Source organism: Scylla paramamosain, chromosome 23, assembly GCF_035594125.1.
Source record: "Scylla paramamosain isolate STU-SP2022 chromosome 23, ASM3559412v1, whole genome shotgun sequence".
Lineage (NCBI taxonomy): Eukaryota > Metazoa > Arthropoda > Malacostraca > Decapoda > Portunidae > Scylla > Scylla paramamosain.
Window position 1 is genome coordinate 464,255 of NC_087173.1, and position 20,562 is coordinate 484,816.

Here is a 20,562-nt window from a genome sequence, read left to right on the forward strand (position 1 = left end):
TGGCGGAGATACTCAAAAGGGACTTTCATGTTTTGTGCCGTGAATACTTTTTATGGCTAGACTAAAGTGGTACTTATTATTTTCTAAGTATATCCTTGCTGTTGTTTTTTTTAGGTTTTATTTTGTTGCAGCTGTTGTGCATATTTAACATTCTCAGAGTTTCAAGTGTGTTCTATTTTCAGTGCTGTTTTTCATGTATCCATGTGTTCTTGCTTGGAGGAATTTGACACGATTTATTTATGACATTTCGTGTTTTTCTTTAGTATTTATTCTTTCTTTTTTTGTTCATGTGTATGTTGTAACTCATGCAGTAAATGATTTGTGGTAGTTCTGTTTATGATGCTTCATTTTTAGCTCTTTTTAGAATAGTCAAGCTGCATCACTTTCTTATGTGGATGTTTTGATATTTTCAGGGAAGGATGGCAGGTGGTGCCGCGGTGAGCACTGCCAACACGTGCTGGAGGAAATTAAACCTTTTTCCAGAGCGTTGTTTTTGTCTCCCATTTTTCTGCCTTCCCAGGGTATATATATGAAAGAAGAATGTAAATTTAGTCTATAATGTTCATTGTAACATGTAGTCCAGTCTTTGTGTGCTTATTTTACTGTATGCATAGAGAAAAGAAGGATTCGAAATGTGGTAATGAAAAGTAGAATATGAAATAAATAGATAATAAATAAGTGAATAAATAAATAAATAAATATATGGATGAATTAATGCATACCCTAGAGAACATTTCATACCTACTGAGCTTACCATAGCAAATACACTGATATGCTACAAAAAATGCACACAAGTATATGAAGATGGAAAAAAATGGGGGAAGTCTGTCTTGTGTTGTTATTTCTATGGTTACTGCTCTTCTGAATTTGCCATCAGCATGCGTCTCTCCTTCCCCACGCTGACGCTACACAAGACTTTCACCTTTATTCCGTTACCCTTCAGTAGTCCAGGAGTTAAGCAATATCTTCATTCTTTCATCCCCTTCATTGGTAAACTCTGGAATTCTCTGCCTGTTTCTGTTTTTTCCCCTTCCTGTGACTAGTTGTTTTAATAGTATTGAGGCACTTCCAGAAACATATTTAGATTTTTTATTGTTGACTTTTTTTTTCTTTTTTCTCTTATTTTGTCTGTATGTATGGAAGCGGCAACTGAAAAGATTTTTTTTTTCTTCCTCTGTTTGTCATTCGCCAAGTAGATATGAGAGTGTGAGTATAAGTAGTGGCTATATGCAAATGTTATAATACCATTTTATACTGACTCTAAATTAAACATGTGTTGCATTGTTTACTGCAGTGTTTCAAGTTGAGCCGTCTAATATCTTTTGCATCTAATTGATTTTTGTGTTCGGCTATTTGAATTTTTATTTCCAAAATGCAGTTCCATGTTTTTAAGAAGCATAAAGGGTTGGAGAAAAAAAAAAGCTTTCCTAAGTTGTAATAGGTGAATGTTAATAGTAGTAGTTGTAGCAGTAGTAGTAGTAGTAGTAGTAGTAGTAGTAGTAGTAGTGAGAACATAAGAACATAAGAAATAAGGGAAGCTGCAAGAAGCGACCAGGCTTACACGTGGCAGTCCCTGTATGAAACACACCTACCTATTTCCATCTGCTATCCCCATCCATAAACTTGTCTAATCTTCTCTTAAAGCTCTCTAGTGTCCTAGCACTAACTACATGATTACTGAGTCCGTTCCACTCATCTACCACTCTATTTGAGAACCAATTTTTTCCTATCTCCTTCCTAAACCTAAACCTTTCAAGCTTGAACCCCTTTATTTCTTGTTCTACCCTGGTTGCTGATCCTAAGAATTTTGCTTACATCTCCCTTGTTATAACCCTTATACCACTTAAAGACTTCTATCAAATCCCCCCTTAACCTACGTCTCTCTAAAGAATGTAAATTTAACAACTTCCACCTCGCCTCGTAAGGAATACTCCTCATCCCCTGTATCCTTTTAGTCATTCTCCTCTGTACTGATTCTAATAGACCTATATCTTTCCTGTAATGTGGGGACCAGAACTGCACCGCGTAGTCTAGATGAGGTCTGACCAGCGCCAAGTATAACTTAAATATTACTCCCGGCCTTCTACTTTTAACACTCCTAAAAATTCATCCTAGTACCCTATTTGCCTTGTTTCTGGCTTCTATGCATTGTTTCCCTAGACGGAGTTCAGAGCTAACTATAACTCCTAAATTTTTCTCGTACCCTGTACCTACCAGAGTTTGGTTGTCTATTGTGTACCTATTGTGTGGGTTTCCTCTACATACGCTAAGCACTTTGCATTTATTGATATTAAATTGCATTTGCCATCTATCCGTCCATTCATTCATTCTATCTAAGTCTGCCTACAAGGCGATGGCATCCGATTCTGACCTAATTAATCTACCTATCTTTGTGTCATCCGCAAATTTACTAACATCACTACTAATTCCACTATCCAAGTCATTGATATACATTAGAAATAACAACGGCCCTAATACTGATCCCTGTGGCACCCCACTAATTACATGACCCCACTCGGATTTCGAGCCGTTTATTACCACTCTCTGTCGCCTGTCACTAAGCCATGACCCTATCCAGCCTAACACCTTCCCATCTATCCCGTGTGCCCTAACCTTTCTCAGGAGCCATTGATGGGGTACCTTGTCAAATGCTTTACTAAAGTCCAGATATAAGATATCATAACTATCACCATTATCTACTGCGTCATACACTTAAGTGTAAAAACTTAATAAGTTTGTCAGGCAAGACCTCCCCTTCGTGAAGCCATGCTGTGACTGATTTATCAAGTTATGTTTGTCTAAATGTTCCCTAATGTTCCTCGCTATTATTGACTCTAACATTTTACCTACAACTGAAGTTAAGCTGACAGGTCTATAATTAGACGCTAAAGTTTTATCTCCTTTCTTAAAGATGGGTACTACATTAGCCTGCCTCCACATTACTGGTACCTCACCCGACTCCAGTGATTTCCTAAAGACAGAAACTAACGGCTCACTAATAATCTCTTTACATTCTTTAAGTACTCTGGGATATATTTCATCAGGTCCTGGTGACTTGAACTTTTTTAGCCTATCTATCTCCTGTTCCACTATCTACCTAGTTATGGAAATAACTGTCAGCTTCTCATTCTCATCTGCTCTAAACACCTGTTCACTATCTGGCATATCCTGCATGTTTTCCTGGGTGAAGACAGTTAAAAAATAATCATTCAGAAGTTTACTAATCTTCTCCCCAGAACTAACCAGCTCCCAATCTGCTGCCTTTAATGGACCTACAGTATCCTTATTCTTCGTCCTGTATACCTGATAAAATCCCTTGGGGTATATCTGGCTACCTTTGATTCATAATTGTCGTTAGCTTTCCTCGTTAACTTCCTGACTGTTCTAACTAATTCATTATATTGTGTCCTTAAAACTTCTTCACCTGCCCTTAATCTCCTATATATACTTCTCTTACGCCCTATATATTGCTTTAACCTAGCAGTCATCCATTTAGGGTCATTTTTTTGTGATCTTATTGTTCTATACGGGATATTTGCTAACTGACCTGTATGAACTTTACGAAATATTTATGCAATTCATCTACATTTACTTCACCTAGTCCCCTCATCTCGTCCCCTACCATCCTCTCCACTCCCTCATCTACTCGCCTCGACCTCACCTCTCTCATTTCAGCATGACCTGACATTCCAACATACTCACACCTAGCTCCCCCCTTCCTCTTTCCTCCTCCCTTCCGGACACATCTTCCCTCCTCTTGTCCTACACCCTCAAGCCTCACCTCACCTCTCTCATCCTGCCTTATCTCTCTGAACTCCGTCCCTGACCTGACCTCACCCTGCATCCTTTGCCAGTCCACTCCTTGGAGGTACCTTTTTAATTCTTCAAAATCTGCTCTCCTAAAGTCAGGTATTTTACTAGTGTTTTTGTTTCTAACTGTTTCTTCCCATTCTAAATTGTACCTAATTTCCCTATGGTCACTGTTACCTAGCTGTCCTCCAAACTCTATCTGCGTGACTGCTTCCTCCCTGCTAGTAAGAATTAAATCTAGAATATTATTCCCCCTTGTTGGTTCTACGACTACCTGTTTTAAAAAATTATCCTGAATTACCTTAAGAAATTCCTTTGCTTTCTTGTCACCCACCATCAGACTCCAGTCGATATTCCTAAAATTAAAATCTCCTACCACACATACCTGACTGTACCTGCCTGCTCTATTTAATTCCTGCCACAATGAGGCGTTAATTTCCTCTGTACTGGTCGGTGGTCTGTAAACTAACCCTAGTACTACTGACTGCGATCCTTCTTTAATATCTACCCATATCGACTCAGCTTTGTTATCTGTTTTAATTCTACTGTTGATACAACACTGTAATGTGTCCCTAACGTATAACGCGACGCCTCCTCCTCTTCTGTTTTCCCTATCTTTATAGAACATTGTATACCCATCTATATTAACCTCTGGATTAAATACTTTTCCTGACATATCTAACCAAGTTTCAGTTAAAGCAATGATATCAAATTTCTCAACGCATTTCTCAACGTAGTAGTAGTAGTAGTAGTAGTAATAAAGAGCAGGATTATCAGCTGCAGTGACACCAATTCAGTTTTTCTATTATTTATATATTTTTACTATTATTCCACACCTTGTCAATCCATGTAAGGAAAAAAAAAGAAAAAAAAAAAGAAAACATATTAAAAAAAAGTGAGAGGCAAGACCAGCAAGTGAAACACGCCCTGCCTTCTCCATAGACTTCACGTGTTTACTGCCGCGCTTCCTGCCTGATAATTATGCAGTCTTACGCTGGAGGCGTTTATTGTGGTGCATTTGTATGAAAGAATTTACTTTTTGCCATGAATGTTTCTCTCTCTCTCTCTCTCTCTCTCTCTCTCTCTCTCTCTCTCTCTCTCTCTCTCTCTCTCTCTCTCTCTCTCTCTCTCTCTCTCTCTCTCTCTCTCAGTGGCGTGCAGCAGTGTGTGTGTCGAGAGTAGAGCAAATGGCCAAATGTACGGCGATGGGCTAGTGTTTATATGCGCCACGTGGGGTGTGCAGTTTGTATTTAAAAGAAGGCAAGTGGTCAGGCAGGGTCAAGGAGGAGGAGGAGGAGGAGGAGGAGGAGGAGGCGTAGCGTAGCGTGGTCCGGATGGCGTGCAGGATTATGTGACGCTCAGAGGCAGCTTCCCTACACTGTAAGCTTCTATTAGAGTGAGCCACGTGACGGGGTGCGCTCTCAGGGTGATTGCTTGTATTCTATGTAGCCTGGCGGGGCTGTGGCACTCCCTGCAGGTTATTGGCTCAGGAGGGTGAGGTAATGTCGGATGTTAGTGTGGTACTCTGCTGTGGGTGATGAGTTGTGTTTGTAATGATACAGCGCCTAAAGTTTGTTAAAGTGATGCAGGTTGTAGAGCATAAATACAGTGACATCATCACCACTATAGTCTCTCCCTTTACGCTGTGACGGAATGATGTAGTTGTGGTGATGTAGTCTGGGATAATGATGTACACTAGAGAAAATAAATAAAAATCCCAGTAATATTAACAGTTCCATTCTCGTGAAAGCTTCAGTGTTCCTCCATTATTTTGTTTATCTTCAGCATTTCCACTTTATGTTCACTTTACTTGACAAGTGTGTTCCACGTGTGTCCCTAGGCGAAAAAAAAAGTACCATTTTATACTGCTTTTTCATATCTTGATTTATACAAAACTTTTTTCAACGATACACTCTGTAAAACACTATTTTCTTTTTTGTCTGCCTTCTTTTTGTCATTATATGTTTCTAGCTACAAACAAGTTTGTCCAGAAAAGAAAAGAAAAAAATATCATACTGTAATTATATTCTTTTTTCATATTCTCACACAGACAACAATTTTTAACAATAAATAGCCTCACTCTCCTCCATCTCATTTTAATTTGTTTATAGAAAAGAAAAAATCTAAGTTCTTTTCCATATTTTCATTCATATAGACAATTTTTTTTTTGTCTTTAATAATGCATAGGATTAAAACATAGCCTCACTTCCTCTATCTCCTTTTTTGCCGTGATATGTTTTGACCCTACACGCTGGTATGGTCCGCCTGCCCCTCTTGCCCGCACCCTTCCCCCTGACAGACCCGCGTGTGGCCGTGGAGTGTGGCTCCCCTAATGGTCATCCAGTATTGCTCTTAAAAATTATCCCGTGATGCGTCTACGGAATGGTTGCTTAAAATGTGTTGCTGGGGTGGGGGTGGGGGGAAGGGGACTGATGTTGCTCTCTGGCCTAGAACGCTCTCTCTCTCTCTCTCTCTCTCTCTCTCTCTCTCTCTCTCTCTCTCTCTCTCTCTCTCTCTCTCTCTCTCTCTCTCTGTCTGTCTGTCTGTCTGTCTGTCTGTCTGTCTGTCTGTCTGTCTCTCTCTGTCTGTCTCTCTCTCTCTCTCTCTCTCTCTCTCTCTCTCTCTCTCTCTCTCTCTCTCTCTCTCTCTCTCTCTCTCTCTCTCTCTCTCTCTCTCTCTGTCTGTCTGTCTGTCTGTCTCTCTCTCTCTCTCTCTCTCTCTCTCTCTCTCTCTCTCTCTCTCTCTCTCTCTCTCTCTCTCTCTCTCTCTCTCTCTCTCTCTCTCTCTCTCTGTCTGTCTGTCTGTCTGTCTATCTCTCTCTCTCTCTCTCTCTCTCTCTCTCTCTCTCTCTCTCTCTCTCTCTCTCTCTCTCTCTCTCTCTCTCTCTCTCTCTCTCTCTCTCTGTCTGTCTGTCTGTCTGTCTGTCTGTCTGTCTGTCTCTCTCTCTCTCTCTCTCTCTCTCTCTCTCTCTCTCTCTCTCTCTCTCTCTCTCTCTCTCTCTCTCTCTCTCTCTCTCTCTCTCTCTCTCTCTCTCTCTCTCTCTCTCTGTCTGTCTGTCTGTCTGTCTCTCTCTCTCTCTCTCTCTCTCTCTCTCTCTCTCTCTCTCTCTCTCTCTCTCTCTCTCTCTCTCTCTCTCTCTCTCTCTCTCTCTCTCTCTCTCTCTCTCTCTCTCTCTCTCTCTCTCTCTCTCTCTCTCTCTCTCTCTCTCTCTCTCTCTCTCTCTCTCTCTCTCTCTCTCTCTCTCTCTCTCTCTCTCTCTCTCTCTCTCTCTCTCTCTCTCTCTCTCTCTCTCTCTCTCTCTCTCTCTCTCTCTCTCTCTCTCTCTCTCTCTCTCTCTCTCTCTCTCTCTCTCTCTCTCTCTCTCTCTCTCTCTGTCTGTCTGTCTCTCTCTCTCTCTCTCTCTCTCTCTCTCTCTCTCTCTCTCTCTCTCTCTCTCTCTCTCTCTCTCTCTCTCTCTCTCTCTCTCTCTCTCTCTCTCTCTCTCTCTCTCTCTCTCTCTCTCTCTCTCTCTCTCTCTCTCTCTCTCTCTCTCTCTCTCTCTCTCTCTCTCTCTCTCTCTCTCTCTCTCTCTCTCTCTCTCTCTCTCTCTCTCTCTCTCTCTCTCTCTCTCTCTCTCTCTCTCTCTCTCTCTCTCTCTCTACAAAGGAATGCATTGGAAGAGCAAACCTTGAGGTATTGATGAGGCTGTTTGGATAATTATTCTACATTAACTATTTGTGGGAGATACAGGATAGTACAGAAGGTTCCTCCCTACCAATCCCTCCAGCAGAAGCTGACAAGATACAGGAATTGATACCACATGGTATAGAAAAACCACATAGAACTTGAAAGAATAGTGAGGGAAAGAGTTGTGGCCTGTCTACTTTTGTTTGTGAGGGAGAGTGTAAATGCATGATAGTTGTGTGATGTGGTGTGTGCGTAGCGCAGGTGAAGGCACAGTTTGGTTGTTGAGGGGTGGTGTAGCCTCGCTGCGTTGCGCTTTCCAGAGAGGCGGCAGTCAATCAGGCCACAGCTTCGGTCACTGGGTCTGTGTACCTTCCCTTTAGAGGCTGCATACACAGGTTATCCCCTGCAACTTTGACCTCTAGTACTTAAAATCACAAAGTTGATCAATAACAGGAGAATGCGGACGAAGAAAATGAGGATTACATATGATTACAATGGATTACCAAAACAGAAACACTCCCACAGGTCTTTACGTATCGCTTTGGAATTAATTTAGATTAAGTACCATTTAGTAAAGTAAGCTGGATCAGTGTATGACTTCTGCCAAACTGACACGTCCTTGTGCTTGTGCCGGCGTGGGAAAACCATCGTGCAGTGTGGGGAAAACTGACTGCATTTTGATTGGAAAGAATAAATTGAGATTTTATTATTATTCCTATGCAAAAAGAAAAAAAAAAAGAAGGAGGAGGAGGAGGAGGGAGGAGGAGGAGGAGGAGGAGGATGAGGTGGTGGTGGTGGTGATGGTGGTAGAGTTTGTAATTTTTCTGTTCCTTTTCCTTAGGGTGAATTGATGATTTTTTCACTGCTGAAAGGACTCTTGAGGACTCTTCGGGACTGAATGTAATGCAGGTCTTGCGAGTGATGTTCGTCAGAAAGAAGCATGTGTTCCTTAAAATTTCTGTACTTTTTTTTGTGCGTTGAGTTAAGTATTCATTTACTTTTATGATCAAGTGTCATCTGACTACCACTTAATGCTTCCTTGAACTGCCTTACTACGGTTCTTTTCATGGATAAAAATTCCAAATAACGTGTTACACTTCATTGGTGGCATGATTTCCCTTTAAAATGAATGCAAAGCAATCAATGTGGCACGTTCCATATCCATTATTGTGTCACTTTATTACGCATACAAACACTCCTATTAACGTATCACATCCCGCCCATGGTGTGATTCCCCTCACCATGAATACAAAGCAATCCAAACGCTACAGTTCAGCCCTGCTCATGAAACACACGCTCTGATACAACTAGGCTTTTCACTTACTTTCAGTCCTTGTTTTCTCTTTAATAGTGCGAGAGTTGACTGCCTCTTCACTCTTTGATCCCTTTCACAGTTAAACTCCATAAATCTCCCTGATTTTTATCTAACTTCCCAAACTTGTTATGACTTGAACTGATCATATATGTTTACTCACCTCCGTATGACTTGAGTTGCTATAAGAGACGAGTATCAAGACACCTTCCTAACTAAATGAACCAACCTGATTTAACTCTCTTTTCCATCCACTCTTTACCATTCGGAAATTAAGTGGTATTGTAAACTGTAACCAAATTGTTAGCCTTATGATCTATTCTAGACTCTAATAAGTGATCTGGAGACTATGATAATAACACGCTCCCTCCACTGCACACCAGCTGTCCGTAATGTATCATGTCCAGTGGCTGTTAATATAAACTGACGCTCTATTAACCTGTCATCACTAATCAGTAATCATTCACGCACAAGCTCATCCTCGTCACCACAACATCACCATCACCGTCACCATCACCACAGCTTACACTCCACTTCACCATGATTCTGTCCCATACCTCACCCCCGCCACCACTAATCATTCCTAATTAATCTCCTGTCCCTCACCACCACCACCACCACCAACAACAACAACAACAACAACATCACACCTCATTCTCAACTTCTCCCATTTTCAGGAATTCCTTTCTTCTCTTCCCTCGCTCCACCATCCTTCATCCTCTCTCACTTACGTTCCATCCTTCCTTTTGCCGACATAATGCTTGCAATAGACGCCCCTCCTCTTCATCCCCCTCCTCCTCCCGTCCCGTAGTATTAGCAGGGCCTGGTCTCCCCTCATAAGCAGGGAGCTGTGGGAAGAACTGGAGGGATGCTTAGTGGAACATGTCGAAATAGCGTTGCCTAGCCGCCGCCGAGTATAGGAGTGTGTTGAGGGTGCATTATCTCGGTACAGTGGCGGTGAACGGGGAGATGGATCGGTGAGTATGTTCAGGCGCAGATAGAGAAATGTGTCGTTGGTCTGACGAATTGATTAATGAATAGGTATCTGGTTGAACAGGTAGAGTTATAGATAGATGGCTGGATAGGTAAATGGTTAAATAGATCGACTGGCTGATAAATAGATATATAGATGGACAGATGAATGGATAGATAGATTGATAGATAGATGAATAAATGAATAAGTATTTAATTAGATATAAAAATAAATAGATGGGTAGATAAACAGTTCAGTAAGTAGAAAATAGATTAGGTAAATAGACAGACAGACAGAGAGACAGACAGATAGACAGACAGACATACTGAATTAACGTGTCGTGTTCTGAGATATTGCAAGGAATTGGTTTATAAATGCTACTGTAAAACTCACAAACATTTTCATATTTTAATTAATAACTACTAATTATTTACATTTCTTACAACTCAAAATTTCTCACTCGCATTCATCTTTAAATCATTCAAAGTTATTAGATGTTACCTTATATCTCTTCAACATATTCACTGATCAACGCAATCATCGTGCAAAACACAGACAATATCACATGCACAAACACAACAAATATTCAGTCGGCGCCATTAATGTTCAGTGAGAAAAACACATGATATCAGCAACACATCAATCACTATAAACATTCCATTTCTTCTTTCTTCTGACTTATTTTATCTTCACTTCTTTCTTTTTCCTTATTTTGTTTTCTTTCGTCTTTTCTTCTTCTTTTTTTTTTTTTTTTTTGACAGTACAATATATATTGTGGTATGGGGGTCACCACAAACCCTAATTCTTCAAATTAGATTGATATAAGTAGTGGCGTTCCTCAGTGTTCAATCTTAGGACCGATCCTCTTCATAATATATATCAATGACATAGACGAAGGAATCAGAAGTAAACTGTCAAAATTCACAGATACTAAAATTGCTAACAAGACTGACACCAAACCAACGTCAAATTTTGCAAAATGATGTATACACTCTCATTGAATGGTGTGAAACGTGGCTTATAACTTTGATTTTGATAAATGCCACGTATTAAATATAGGAAATAGCAATCTGCTGGAAAATTATAAAAAGTAATCCCCCCATCAATAGTTTGGATCCTGAGAAAGATCTGGGAGTTTTAGTGACAGCAGATCTTGAACCAAGCAAACACTGCACCGAAGTCATTGAAATTGCCTATAAATTAATAGTTTTCATTAAGAAGATCTTTCACCTTCAAATCTGAAAAAAATAAAAAAATAAATAAAAAAATCTGGCTTTGTACAACTCACTTGTACGTACTCATCTTGAATACAATGTACAGTTTTTGTCATCCTACTACAGAAGGAATATTGAGAAATCAGAAAAAAAGACAATACGAAGTAGAGTAACGAAAATTACTTGAAAGCTTCGCAATTAACCCTACAAGGAACGTCTTAAAGAACGAGATCTATTCTCCCTATCCAAACGCAGGCTAAGAGGGGATCTGATATTGCTTTACTAAACTTTTAAGGGTTTCACAAATTTGAGACCCGAATTCTTCCTAAGACTCAACATGTCTAATGTTACAAGAAACAATAGCAAATAATAGGTAAGTGATTTCAAACAAATGAAGCCAAACATTTTACTTCAATCGTGTCATAAATATGTGGAATTGTGTTCCATCAAGCGTCGTTAACTCAGGTACTGTACACTGATTGAAAACCTGTCTTGATGTAGACACTAATTCCCGGTTGTCATTGTTCATGTCTGAATAACGAACACGTTCACTCCGTACTGTCCGTGCTGGCATGTAGATTGTATGTGGTAGAAGTAGTCCTCCTCTCTTTCTTAGTTTCCTCTCACATTCCATGTTGTTTTTTATTTCTATACAACATGGTACCATTTCCTTTCTCAGGTGAGCCTTGCCTGGAGGGATAGGGGGTGGGGGATGGAAGGACCCTTCTTCTGTGCTATCCTTTGTCTACCACTAATAGAGTAGAATAGTTACCCAAACAAACTTATAGGAACCCCTTGGTCTGTTACTATTTGGACATTTTTTTTTTCTGCAAAACAAATAGATTCAGTACATAAGTAACAGAAAAAAAAAGAAAACAGTAGAAAATATAGATGTAAATGCCAATGACACCTTGCAGTGCATAAAGAATAAAAAAAACAAGGTCTCCATCGTTACAAATACTGAACTATCAAAACTTACAACTTACAAGATACGACACGGAAATAAAAGGACACAAACCCGCTACACTACAATGATGGTGCTGGTGACGATGATGACGGTAATAATAATAATTATAATGGTAATAATAATAGTAATAATGATTTTAATAATAAATAATGTATCATAATAATAATAATAATAATAATAATAATAATAATAATAATAATAATAATAACAACAAGAACAGTACCACTTCACTACGTATCGCCTCACGCGGGGAGCAGGGATGGGAGGGGCACAGGTCTTTCTTCTTTTTCATACAGTATTCTTTTTTTATACCAATGAAGCATAAACACACTTCCAGCCTCCGCTGGTCCCCCTACCCTCTCTCCCTTAATCCCTCCCTACGCCGCCCTTCCTCCCAGTCGGAAGCTTTCATCCTGCTGATAGGTAGTAAAGCCTGTGTGAAGAAGTGAGTGCTTCACCAGCTTTTTCAATGACATAATTTGATTGATGTCTATGTTGAGAGTGGACGTGAATTACGAATAAAGCAATCCGTGGTTCTCTGGGCTGAGTCATTCTCGTGCTGCAGGATGGACAGGTGTAATGTTGTGTTGTTGTTATTGTTGTTGGTGATGGTGGTGGTGGTGCAGCACAGGGGAGGGTTCCAGGAGGCGGCTCCAGACACAAGGAATGCCCGCCTCTGTAAAGTTCTCTGATCTCACCTACTGCTATTTGCACTCCACGACATACTCCCACAAGTCAACAATGATCTAATTATCACTGTGGGCATGAACGCTCACTTTAGAATCAGCAGCAGTTTTTCTTATTGAACTTTTGGTGCTGCATGAACACTGGAGGGGATATCATGTGTTGAAATATATCTTGTTTACCGTTGGGGTTTCATGGCGTAGTGACAGTCTTGGGAACCTAGTGTGTGTGGGATGCCAGCGGTCATATTCCATAGAAAATACAATAAATAAATAACGTAATGAAATTAATTCACATCATAATTCTTTAATACATACTGGCGTGAACATTAGATGGGGAAATAGACCAACTTTACAAAAAAGATGGGGAAGATGGGGAAATAGACCAACTTTAAAAAAAAAGAAAAAGGGCCAGTGGGTAGAGTGATGCACTTGGAGTTTGACGTGCGGGAAGTGAGGGGCGCGTAGGTTCGAACCCCCCCCCCCTCGGAACTCACAAAAACCTTCAAAGAGCATCCCTCCATCACCATGTGTGCCTCAAACACACAGGTACGGTGATGGAGCTGCCCACGGGGAGGAGGGGAGGTGAGTGCGCAGCACCTCCTTACCCCTCCCCAGGGGAGGAAGGCACCGCCTTACCGCCCCCGGGAGAGCAAGGGAGGTGAGTGCACAGTGCTTCCCTTCTCTCCCCTACCTAACCCTGGCAAGTCTACGGACTACCAGGCAAAAAATAATAAAAAAAAAAAATAATAATAATAAATAAATAAATAAAAAAATAAAAAAAATAAAGATAAGTGCATAGCACTTCCCTTCTCTCCACCTAACAGGAAAAAAAAAATAAAAAAAAACATAAAGGTGAGTGCATAGCACTTCCCTTCTCTCCCAACCTACCAGGCAAAAGATAGGAAAAAAAAAATAATAATAAAAATTAAGGTGAGTGCATAGCAGTTCCCTTCTCTCCCAACCTTCCACGCAAAAAAAAAAAAATTAATAAATGAAATAAAATAAAATAAATAAATAAATAAAGCAAATAAGTAAATAAATAAATGAATACAATAATAACAAAAGCCTCCTTACCACCTCGGACCCCGGGAGAGCAAGAGAGGTGAGTGCACAGCACTTCCCTTCTCTCCCCGAGTCTACGGACTACCACACCAAAAAAATAAAATAAATAGAAAATAAAGTAAAATAAATAAATAAAATTAAATGAATAGAAAGATAAATAAAGTAAAAACCAAAAAACTCCTACTCCCACCGTCAATAAAAGTGACTGAGTCTGGCAATCAACAATAAATAATAAAAATAAATCAATACCAACCTGACTGATCCTGACAACTCCAAAGACCACCACCCCACCTGTGAAGCACGGGAGGTGAGTGTGCAGCACCTCCCTACCCTTCCCAGTCTCCCAGTTTGACTTTGACCAACAATCTGACTCATTCTGGCAACTCCAACTGTACAGACCACCACCAGTACTCCAGTACTCCCCACTCTGGCAACTGATCCTGGCAAGGTGAGTGCGTAGCACTTCCCGTGACTCATCCTGGCAACTCTAAAGACCCACCATACTGACTGACCCTGGGAAGCACGGGAGGTGAGTGTGCAGCACCTCCCTACCCTTCCCAGTCTCCCATCAATCTGACTCATCCTACCAACTCCAAAGAGCAACTCCAACTCTACAGACCACGACCACCGCCTGCGGGACCTTATCAAAATAGCGTCTGACACTGGTTTGGTAAGCGACGGGACAAAAAAAAAAAAAAAAAAAAATAGGATGCGTTTGGTAATGCTTATATAGGAATAATATTGCCAGCGAAACACTACCTTGGCTTTGCAGTGAGGCTTTTGTATTCAGATGACCGCATGAACTGAAATATGTAGACACAATATACGCAAGTCCTGTGAAAGGTATCACACTAAATGTATTGCTTCATCCAGACGAGTTACCAGCACAAGCATGAAGGAGGGTCGATCTCACAGGTGTTTGCTTTTGTTGAGATCCTTACCAAGAAGCGGTGACATCCAGAACCAACAGCAACTACGATATCTGTGTGGTCTGTGGAGCCTTTGTTGTTATTGTTGTTTTGTTGTGTATGAGGTTACAGAGAACATCCTGTGTCCTCGCAGTAACCACACGAAAAGGCAGGTATCTTACTAGGAGTGGTCAGAGAGTTGTTGTTGTTGTTGTTGTTATCAGAACCACAAATGGAGGAAGGTGGATGTGTTGTACTACTGAATAACAATAAAGAAAGAAGAATAGATGAGTCAGGCCACCTTGGCGGAGATACTCAAAAGTGATTTTCATGTATTGTGCCGTGAATACTTTTTATGGCTAGACTGAAGTGGTACTTATCATTTTCTAAGTATAACCTTGCTGTTGTTTTTAGGTTTGTACCGCTGAATGTTGAGAAGCTTTGCATTTAATATTTTTGCTTCTTTTTATTTTCTTATTTGATCTTGTTATATATATAGTTGTGCTTGTTCGTTTTATTTTGTTGCAACTGTTGTGCATATTTAATTTTCTTAGCGTTTCAAGTGTGTTCTGTTTTCAGTGTTGTTTTTCATGTATCCATGTGTTCTTGCTTGAAGGAATTTGACACATTTTATTTATGACATTTCTTCAGTATTTATTCTTTCCTTTTTTGTTCATGTGTATGTCGTAACTCATGCAGTAAAGGATTTGTGGTGGTTCTGTTCGTGATGCTTCATTTTTAGCTCTTTTTAGAATAGTCAAGCTGCATCACTTTCTTATGTGGATGTTTTGATATTTTCAGGAAAGGATGGCAGGTGGTGCCGCGGTGAACACTGCCAACACGTGCAGGAGGAAAGTGAGTACCTGCTTCATTACATCATGTGCACTCTGTTTGGAACTCGCTGTTAAACTTTTTTTTTTCCATGTCAACCGAAACCTGTCACTGTTGCCTGCCTTTCTCCTGTCTGCTTCCCACGAATCTATGAAGGAAAGAAAGGATGTGCTTCCATGGTATCGTGTCAGTAGTATTATCCATTGAAGGATTAGTTTAAACCTTTTTCCAAAGCGTTGTTTTTATCTCCCATTTTTGTGCTTTCCCAGGGTATATATATGAAAGAAGAAAGAATGTAAATTTAGTCTATAATGTTCATTGCAACATCTTACAGGGAAAAAGTCCTTTGAGGATTAACCGAATCTTTTTCAAAACTATAATTTTTGTATTTCAGTCTTCGTGTGCTTATTTTAGTGTATGCATAGAGAAAAGAAGGATACGAAATCATATATTTTCTTTTTGTTATAAATATTTACTTGGAGATTCAGTTGAAACCTAACAATTAACTATCATTTTTGCGTTCATATTTTTTTTCGTATATATCTTTTGTATGTACGAATATGTGAGTGAAGAAAGGAAAGATGCAATTACAAAAAAACATTCCACAATAACAGGAATATTCACTTGAGGATTTTTTTAGGTAACAAATATCAGATTTTCTAATTTATCCGTTTATTTATCCTTTACTGTGTTTTACCGTTATGTAGATTAATATTTTGCATGTTGTGATAAAGTCTCCTTGGAAACTATTACTGTAACACATTTAATTTAGTGTGAATTTGATTTCCACGTAAAAAATAAATAAATAAAAAAAATAAATAAAATGAAAATAAAATAATATAAAATATTTCCTTTTATGGAGAAAACATATTTACATTTTCTTTGTTCAATGGGGAGTTTCCAGAACTAGTGGTTGTCACCAGGTGGCAGCACAGACACAAACTCTTCTCTCACATACAAGCAATATCAGATATACCTACAGTGTTATTCTATTTACATGAAGATGCAATGGGCTTATATAATATATTTTTCTACGTAATCCCTTATAAGTGGTACCACAAATAAAATGAAACTGTTTTCATGAACAAATGTATATAAGTTGATTTTCTAGTGAATCGGCATTTAGATTTATTTGGTCATCTTAAGATTTCCAAATGAATACACTCTTGATAGGAAACGTCTTAATCTAGACGAAAGTAAACATAAAGGCAACATGTCTGTGACAGTCAAAAGTCCAAATTACATAGATCTTCTTCCTAGTTTATGGAAACGGCAATTTTAATAAAAAAAATGGCAACACGAGTGTCCTGGCGAAAGTAATGCTGTATCTCTAACCAAAACAAACACCTGACTCGGCCGCGCTGGTTGAACTTAAGAAACACGTTGTTGGACAAGAAGTTGAATGTTGCTGCGGTGCCCATCTCCACTACGCCCTAAGCAATGGATTACGGCAGCTGGACACTACAGCAGCAGCAGGATCGCCTGAGAGATGTTTGTTTTGGTTCTCGATTACTTTGCCTTGTCGCTCGCTTCGTGAGAGTGATGCTAAAATACCCAGAAAAAAAAAAAAAACTAGAGGCATATATCACGATGCTACTGAGTAGGTTGTGTCATACTATATAGTACAGTGTGATTTTTTTTACTTTTTTCATTGTCCAAATCAATAGTTTTTATACTTGTATGCTTTATTTAGAAAATGTTAGCAGTTTACTCGATAATCACAAAAAAAAAAAAAAATGATAATAATTTGACCACATTCTCTCAATATTATCCATACCGGATATTGAAAAGTCGATACGTCATTTCAATAGTATCATGATGACCAAAGTTCTATGCATCTTTACGCACCTGGGATTTACTACAACAATATTTTAGCTCTCTTTCCTACAGTTAGATGAGCAGCAATGACATCTAGCGGTTGAGTTCCAAAAACTCCCCATTGCATTAGTGAATACAATAGGCAAAGTTTTCAGTGCAGTGTTGAATGAGAGACTGTGTAAATGGATTGAGAGAGCTGGAGTGCTGGGTGAAGAACAGAATGGTTTTCGTGTGGATAGGAGAGCTGAGTACATTACATTTGTGGTGAATTTTTTTTTTTTTTTTATGTAGGAAGGATACTGGCCAAGGGCAACAAAAATCTAATAAAAAAAATGCCCACTGAAATGCCAGTCCCATAAAAGGGTCAAAGCAGTGGTCAAAAATTGGTGGATAAGTGTCTTGAAACCTCCCTCTTGAAGGAATTCAAGTCATAGGAAGGTGGAAATACAGAAGAAGGCAGGGAGTTCCAGAGTTTACCAGAGAAAGGGATGAATGATTGAGAATACTGGTTAACTCTTGCGTTAGAGAGGTGGACAGAATAGGGCTGAGAGAAAGAAGAAAGTCTTGTGCAGCGAGGCCGCGGAAGGAGGGGAGGCATGCACTTAGCAAGATCAGAAGAGAAGTTGGCATGAAAATAGCGGTAGAAGACAGCTAGATATGCAACACTGCGGCGGTGAGAGAGGGGCTGAAGACAGTCAGTTAGAGGAGAGGAGTTGATGAGACGAAAAGCTTTCGATTCCACCCTGTCTAGAAGAGCAGTATGAGTGGAACCCCCCCAGACATGTGAAGCATACTCCATACATGGACGGATAAGACCCTTGTACAGAGTTAGCAGCTGGGGGGTTGAGAAAAACTGGCGGAGACGTCTCAGAACACCTAACTTCATAGAAGCTGTTTTAGCTAGAGATGAGATGTGAAGTTTCCAGTTCAGATTATAAGTAAAGGACAGACCGAGGATGTTCAGTGTAGGAGAGGGGGACAGTTGAGTGTCATTGAAGAAGAGGGGATAGTTGTCTGGAAGATTGTGTCGAGTTGATAGATGGAGGAATTGAGTTTTTGAGGCATTGAACAATACCAAGTTTGCTCTGCCCCAATCAGAAATTTTTGAAAGATCAGAAGTCAGGCGTTCTGTGGCTTCCCTGCGTGATATGTTTACCTCCTGAAGGGTTGGACGTGTGGACCATGTGAAATGATTGAGAAGAATAAGGAGAATGGGGGTGAATTGTACCTAGGTTTTCTGGATATAGAGAAAGCTTATGATAGAGCGAACAGAGAAATGCTAGATAGAGTCTTAGAAAAGATTGGATTGATTGCAAAGATAGTTAACATAGTGCAAAGTATGTATGTGGACACAAGAGCTAGATACAGACTAGGAGACATAGAAACAGACTGGGTGAGAGAGGAGTTAGGCAGGGCTATATATTGTCACCAACCCTTTTAAGCCTGTATACAGAGGAGCTAGCAGCCAGGATGAGAAGAATGAATGTAGGGGTGAGTGTGGGGAACGATAAAGTATGTGTGCTTCTTTATACAGATGACGTAGTTGTTATGAGTGAATCGGCAGATGAGCTTCAAAGTCTGTTGGATGTGGTGGATGGGTACAGAAAAGACTTTGGAGTAAGGTTTAGCAGTGAGAAAAGCAAGGTAATGATTGTGAATAGGTCAGAGGATGAAAGTAATGTGGTATGGAGACTTGGAGAGAATGAGTTGAGACAGGTGCAAGAATACAAGTATTTAGGGATGTGGATGAGTCCTAGTGGGTGTGCAAAGGCAAAGAATGAAAAGATAAATATGGTAAACCAGTGGGTAGGTCGATTGGGAAGCGCGGCAAGGATGAGAGCAAGTAAGTATGATGTGTTGAGAGAAGTGTGGAAGAGTGTGGCTGTGCCATGTATAATGTATGGTATGGATGTGATTGTATGGAATGAAAGTGAAATTGATAAGTTAGAAGTGGGCCAGAATAGAGTAGCAAGGATGGCACTGAGTGCACCGAGGTGCACAGCAGTTGAAGCCTTGAGAGGTGACATGGGATGGAGCACCTTTAGAGAAAGACTCACAAAAGCCACACTTAGGTACAAGATTAGGCTTGAGAGAATGGATGATGCAAGAATAGCAAGGAAGGTGTACCTGTGGAATGAAAGTGGAAGCAAATGGAGGAAGAGATGCATGAGAATAACAGACAGGAATGGATTGCAAGTTGTGTGGGCGATAAGAATGGCTGGGAGGAATCAAAATGAGCGTGAATGGGTGGTAACAAGAGGAGGCAGAGTGGGAGCCGAATGGGATGTGAGAAAATGGAAGAATGAGATAGACAAAGAAGTGAAATGTGTGGGACTGTGAATGGATGAATGAGATGGAAAGAAAGAAGATCCTGGAATGGTACAAAGAGAAAGAGGTCCCGAGGTATGAAAAGTTGTATGATGGAAGCCTGGGCGGTGATCTTCTCTTCCGAGCGAGGGCACAGTGTATGGATGTGAATGCAAGGAGTTACAGGTGGTCTGAGTCCCGCAGCAAAGTGTGCCAGATGTGTGACACGGGAGAGGATGAGACGGTGGAACATAAGGTGCTGGAGTGTGTGAAGTATGCCAGAGACAGGAATGAGATGATGCAAGTGATACTGACTGAGTGAGGGCATGATAGGAATGAAAGAGTGGAGAAGACAGGAAAGGAGTGGATGGTGTTGTTGCTGGGACTGTGTAGAGAGGCGAATGAAAGGATGATTGAGGCGGTGAAAGAGTTTCTGGAGAGAATGTGGCGTGCCAGATGTAGGAACAATTAGGATAGAGGATGCTGTTCGTTTTTTTTTTTTTTTCTTTCTCCCCTTCTACAGGAGTTGCCGATCCAAAGGCCTGGCTCAGGAGTGATCCTGAGCCACCTGTATCGTCAAGATCAAGATCAAGACGGTCACTGGGGGAGGTGTGGGTGTCTGATAGTGACGAGAGAATGGCCTTGAAAGCACATGATAGTGATAGTATATTCAAGGTCATAATCTTTACCTTCTATCCTTCGCTGCCTAATTTCCCACAATCCCTCACGACTTTTGAGAGAGAGAGAGAGAGAGAGAGAGAGAGAGAGAGAGAGAGAGAGAGAGAGAGAGAGAGAGAGAGAGAGAGAGAGAGAGAGAATGCATGTTTCGCCTCCCACAAATGTAAACAAACGGTAACAGTGTATTTCCCCCCATTTCTCCCACTGTTTCCTCCCCCATCACCTCAACACAGGGAGGGGAACCATTAGGCAACCATTAAAAAGCAGCAGGAACGCGTGACGGTTGAAATTAATGGAGATATGGGCGAAAGAATTAGACTCTGCACTTAC

At 40.4% G+C, this 20,562-nt stretch overlaps 1 protein-coding gene across 38 annotated transcripts in view; it reads left to right on the plus strand.

Moving 5' to 3' along the window:
* The window catches only part of LOC135111973 (circumsporozoite protein-like), a 184,500-nt gene extending 168,830 nt beyond the window's left edge, over positions 1-15,670 (plus strand). For 34 of the 38 annotated variants that reach the window (XM_064025677.1, XM_064025694.1, XM_064025693.1 and 31 more), the window contains one exon: positions 414-693. In XM_064025677.1, coding sequence (XP_063881747.1) covers positions 414-559 — 146 coding nt within the window. In that variant the 3' untranslated portion in view covers positions 560-693. Of the gene's footprint in view, positions 1-413; positions 694-15,399 lie in introns of those variants that run through there. The other 4 variants (XM_064025667.1, XM_064025665.1, XM_064025666.1 and 1 more) reach the window with 2 other exon arrangements.
* The last annotated feature ends 4,892 nt before the right edge of the window (positions 15,671-20,562 follow it).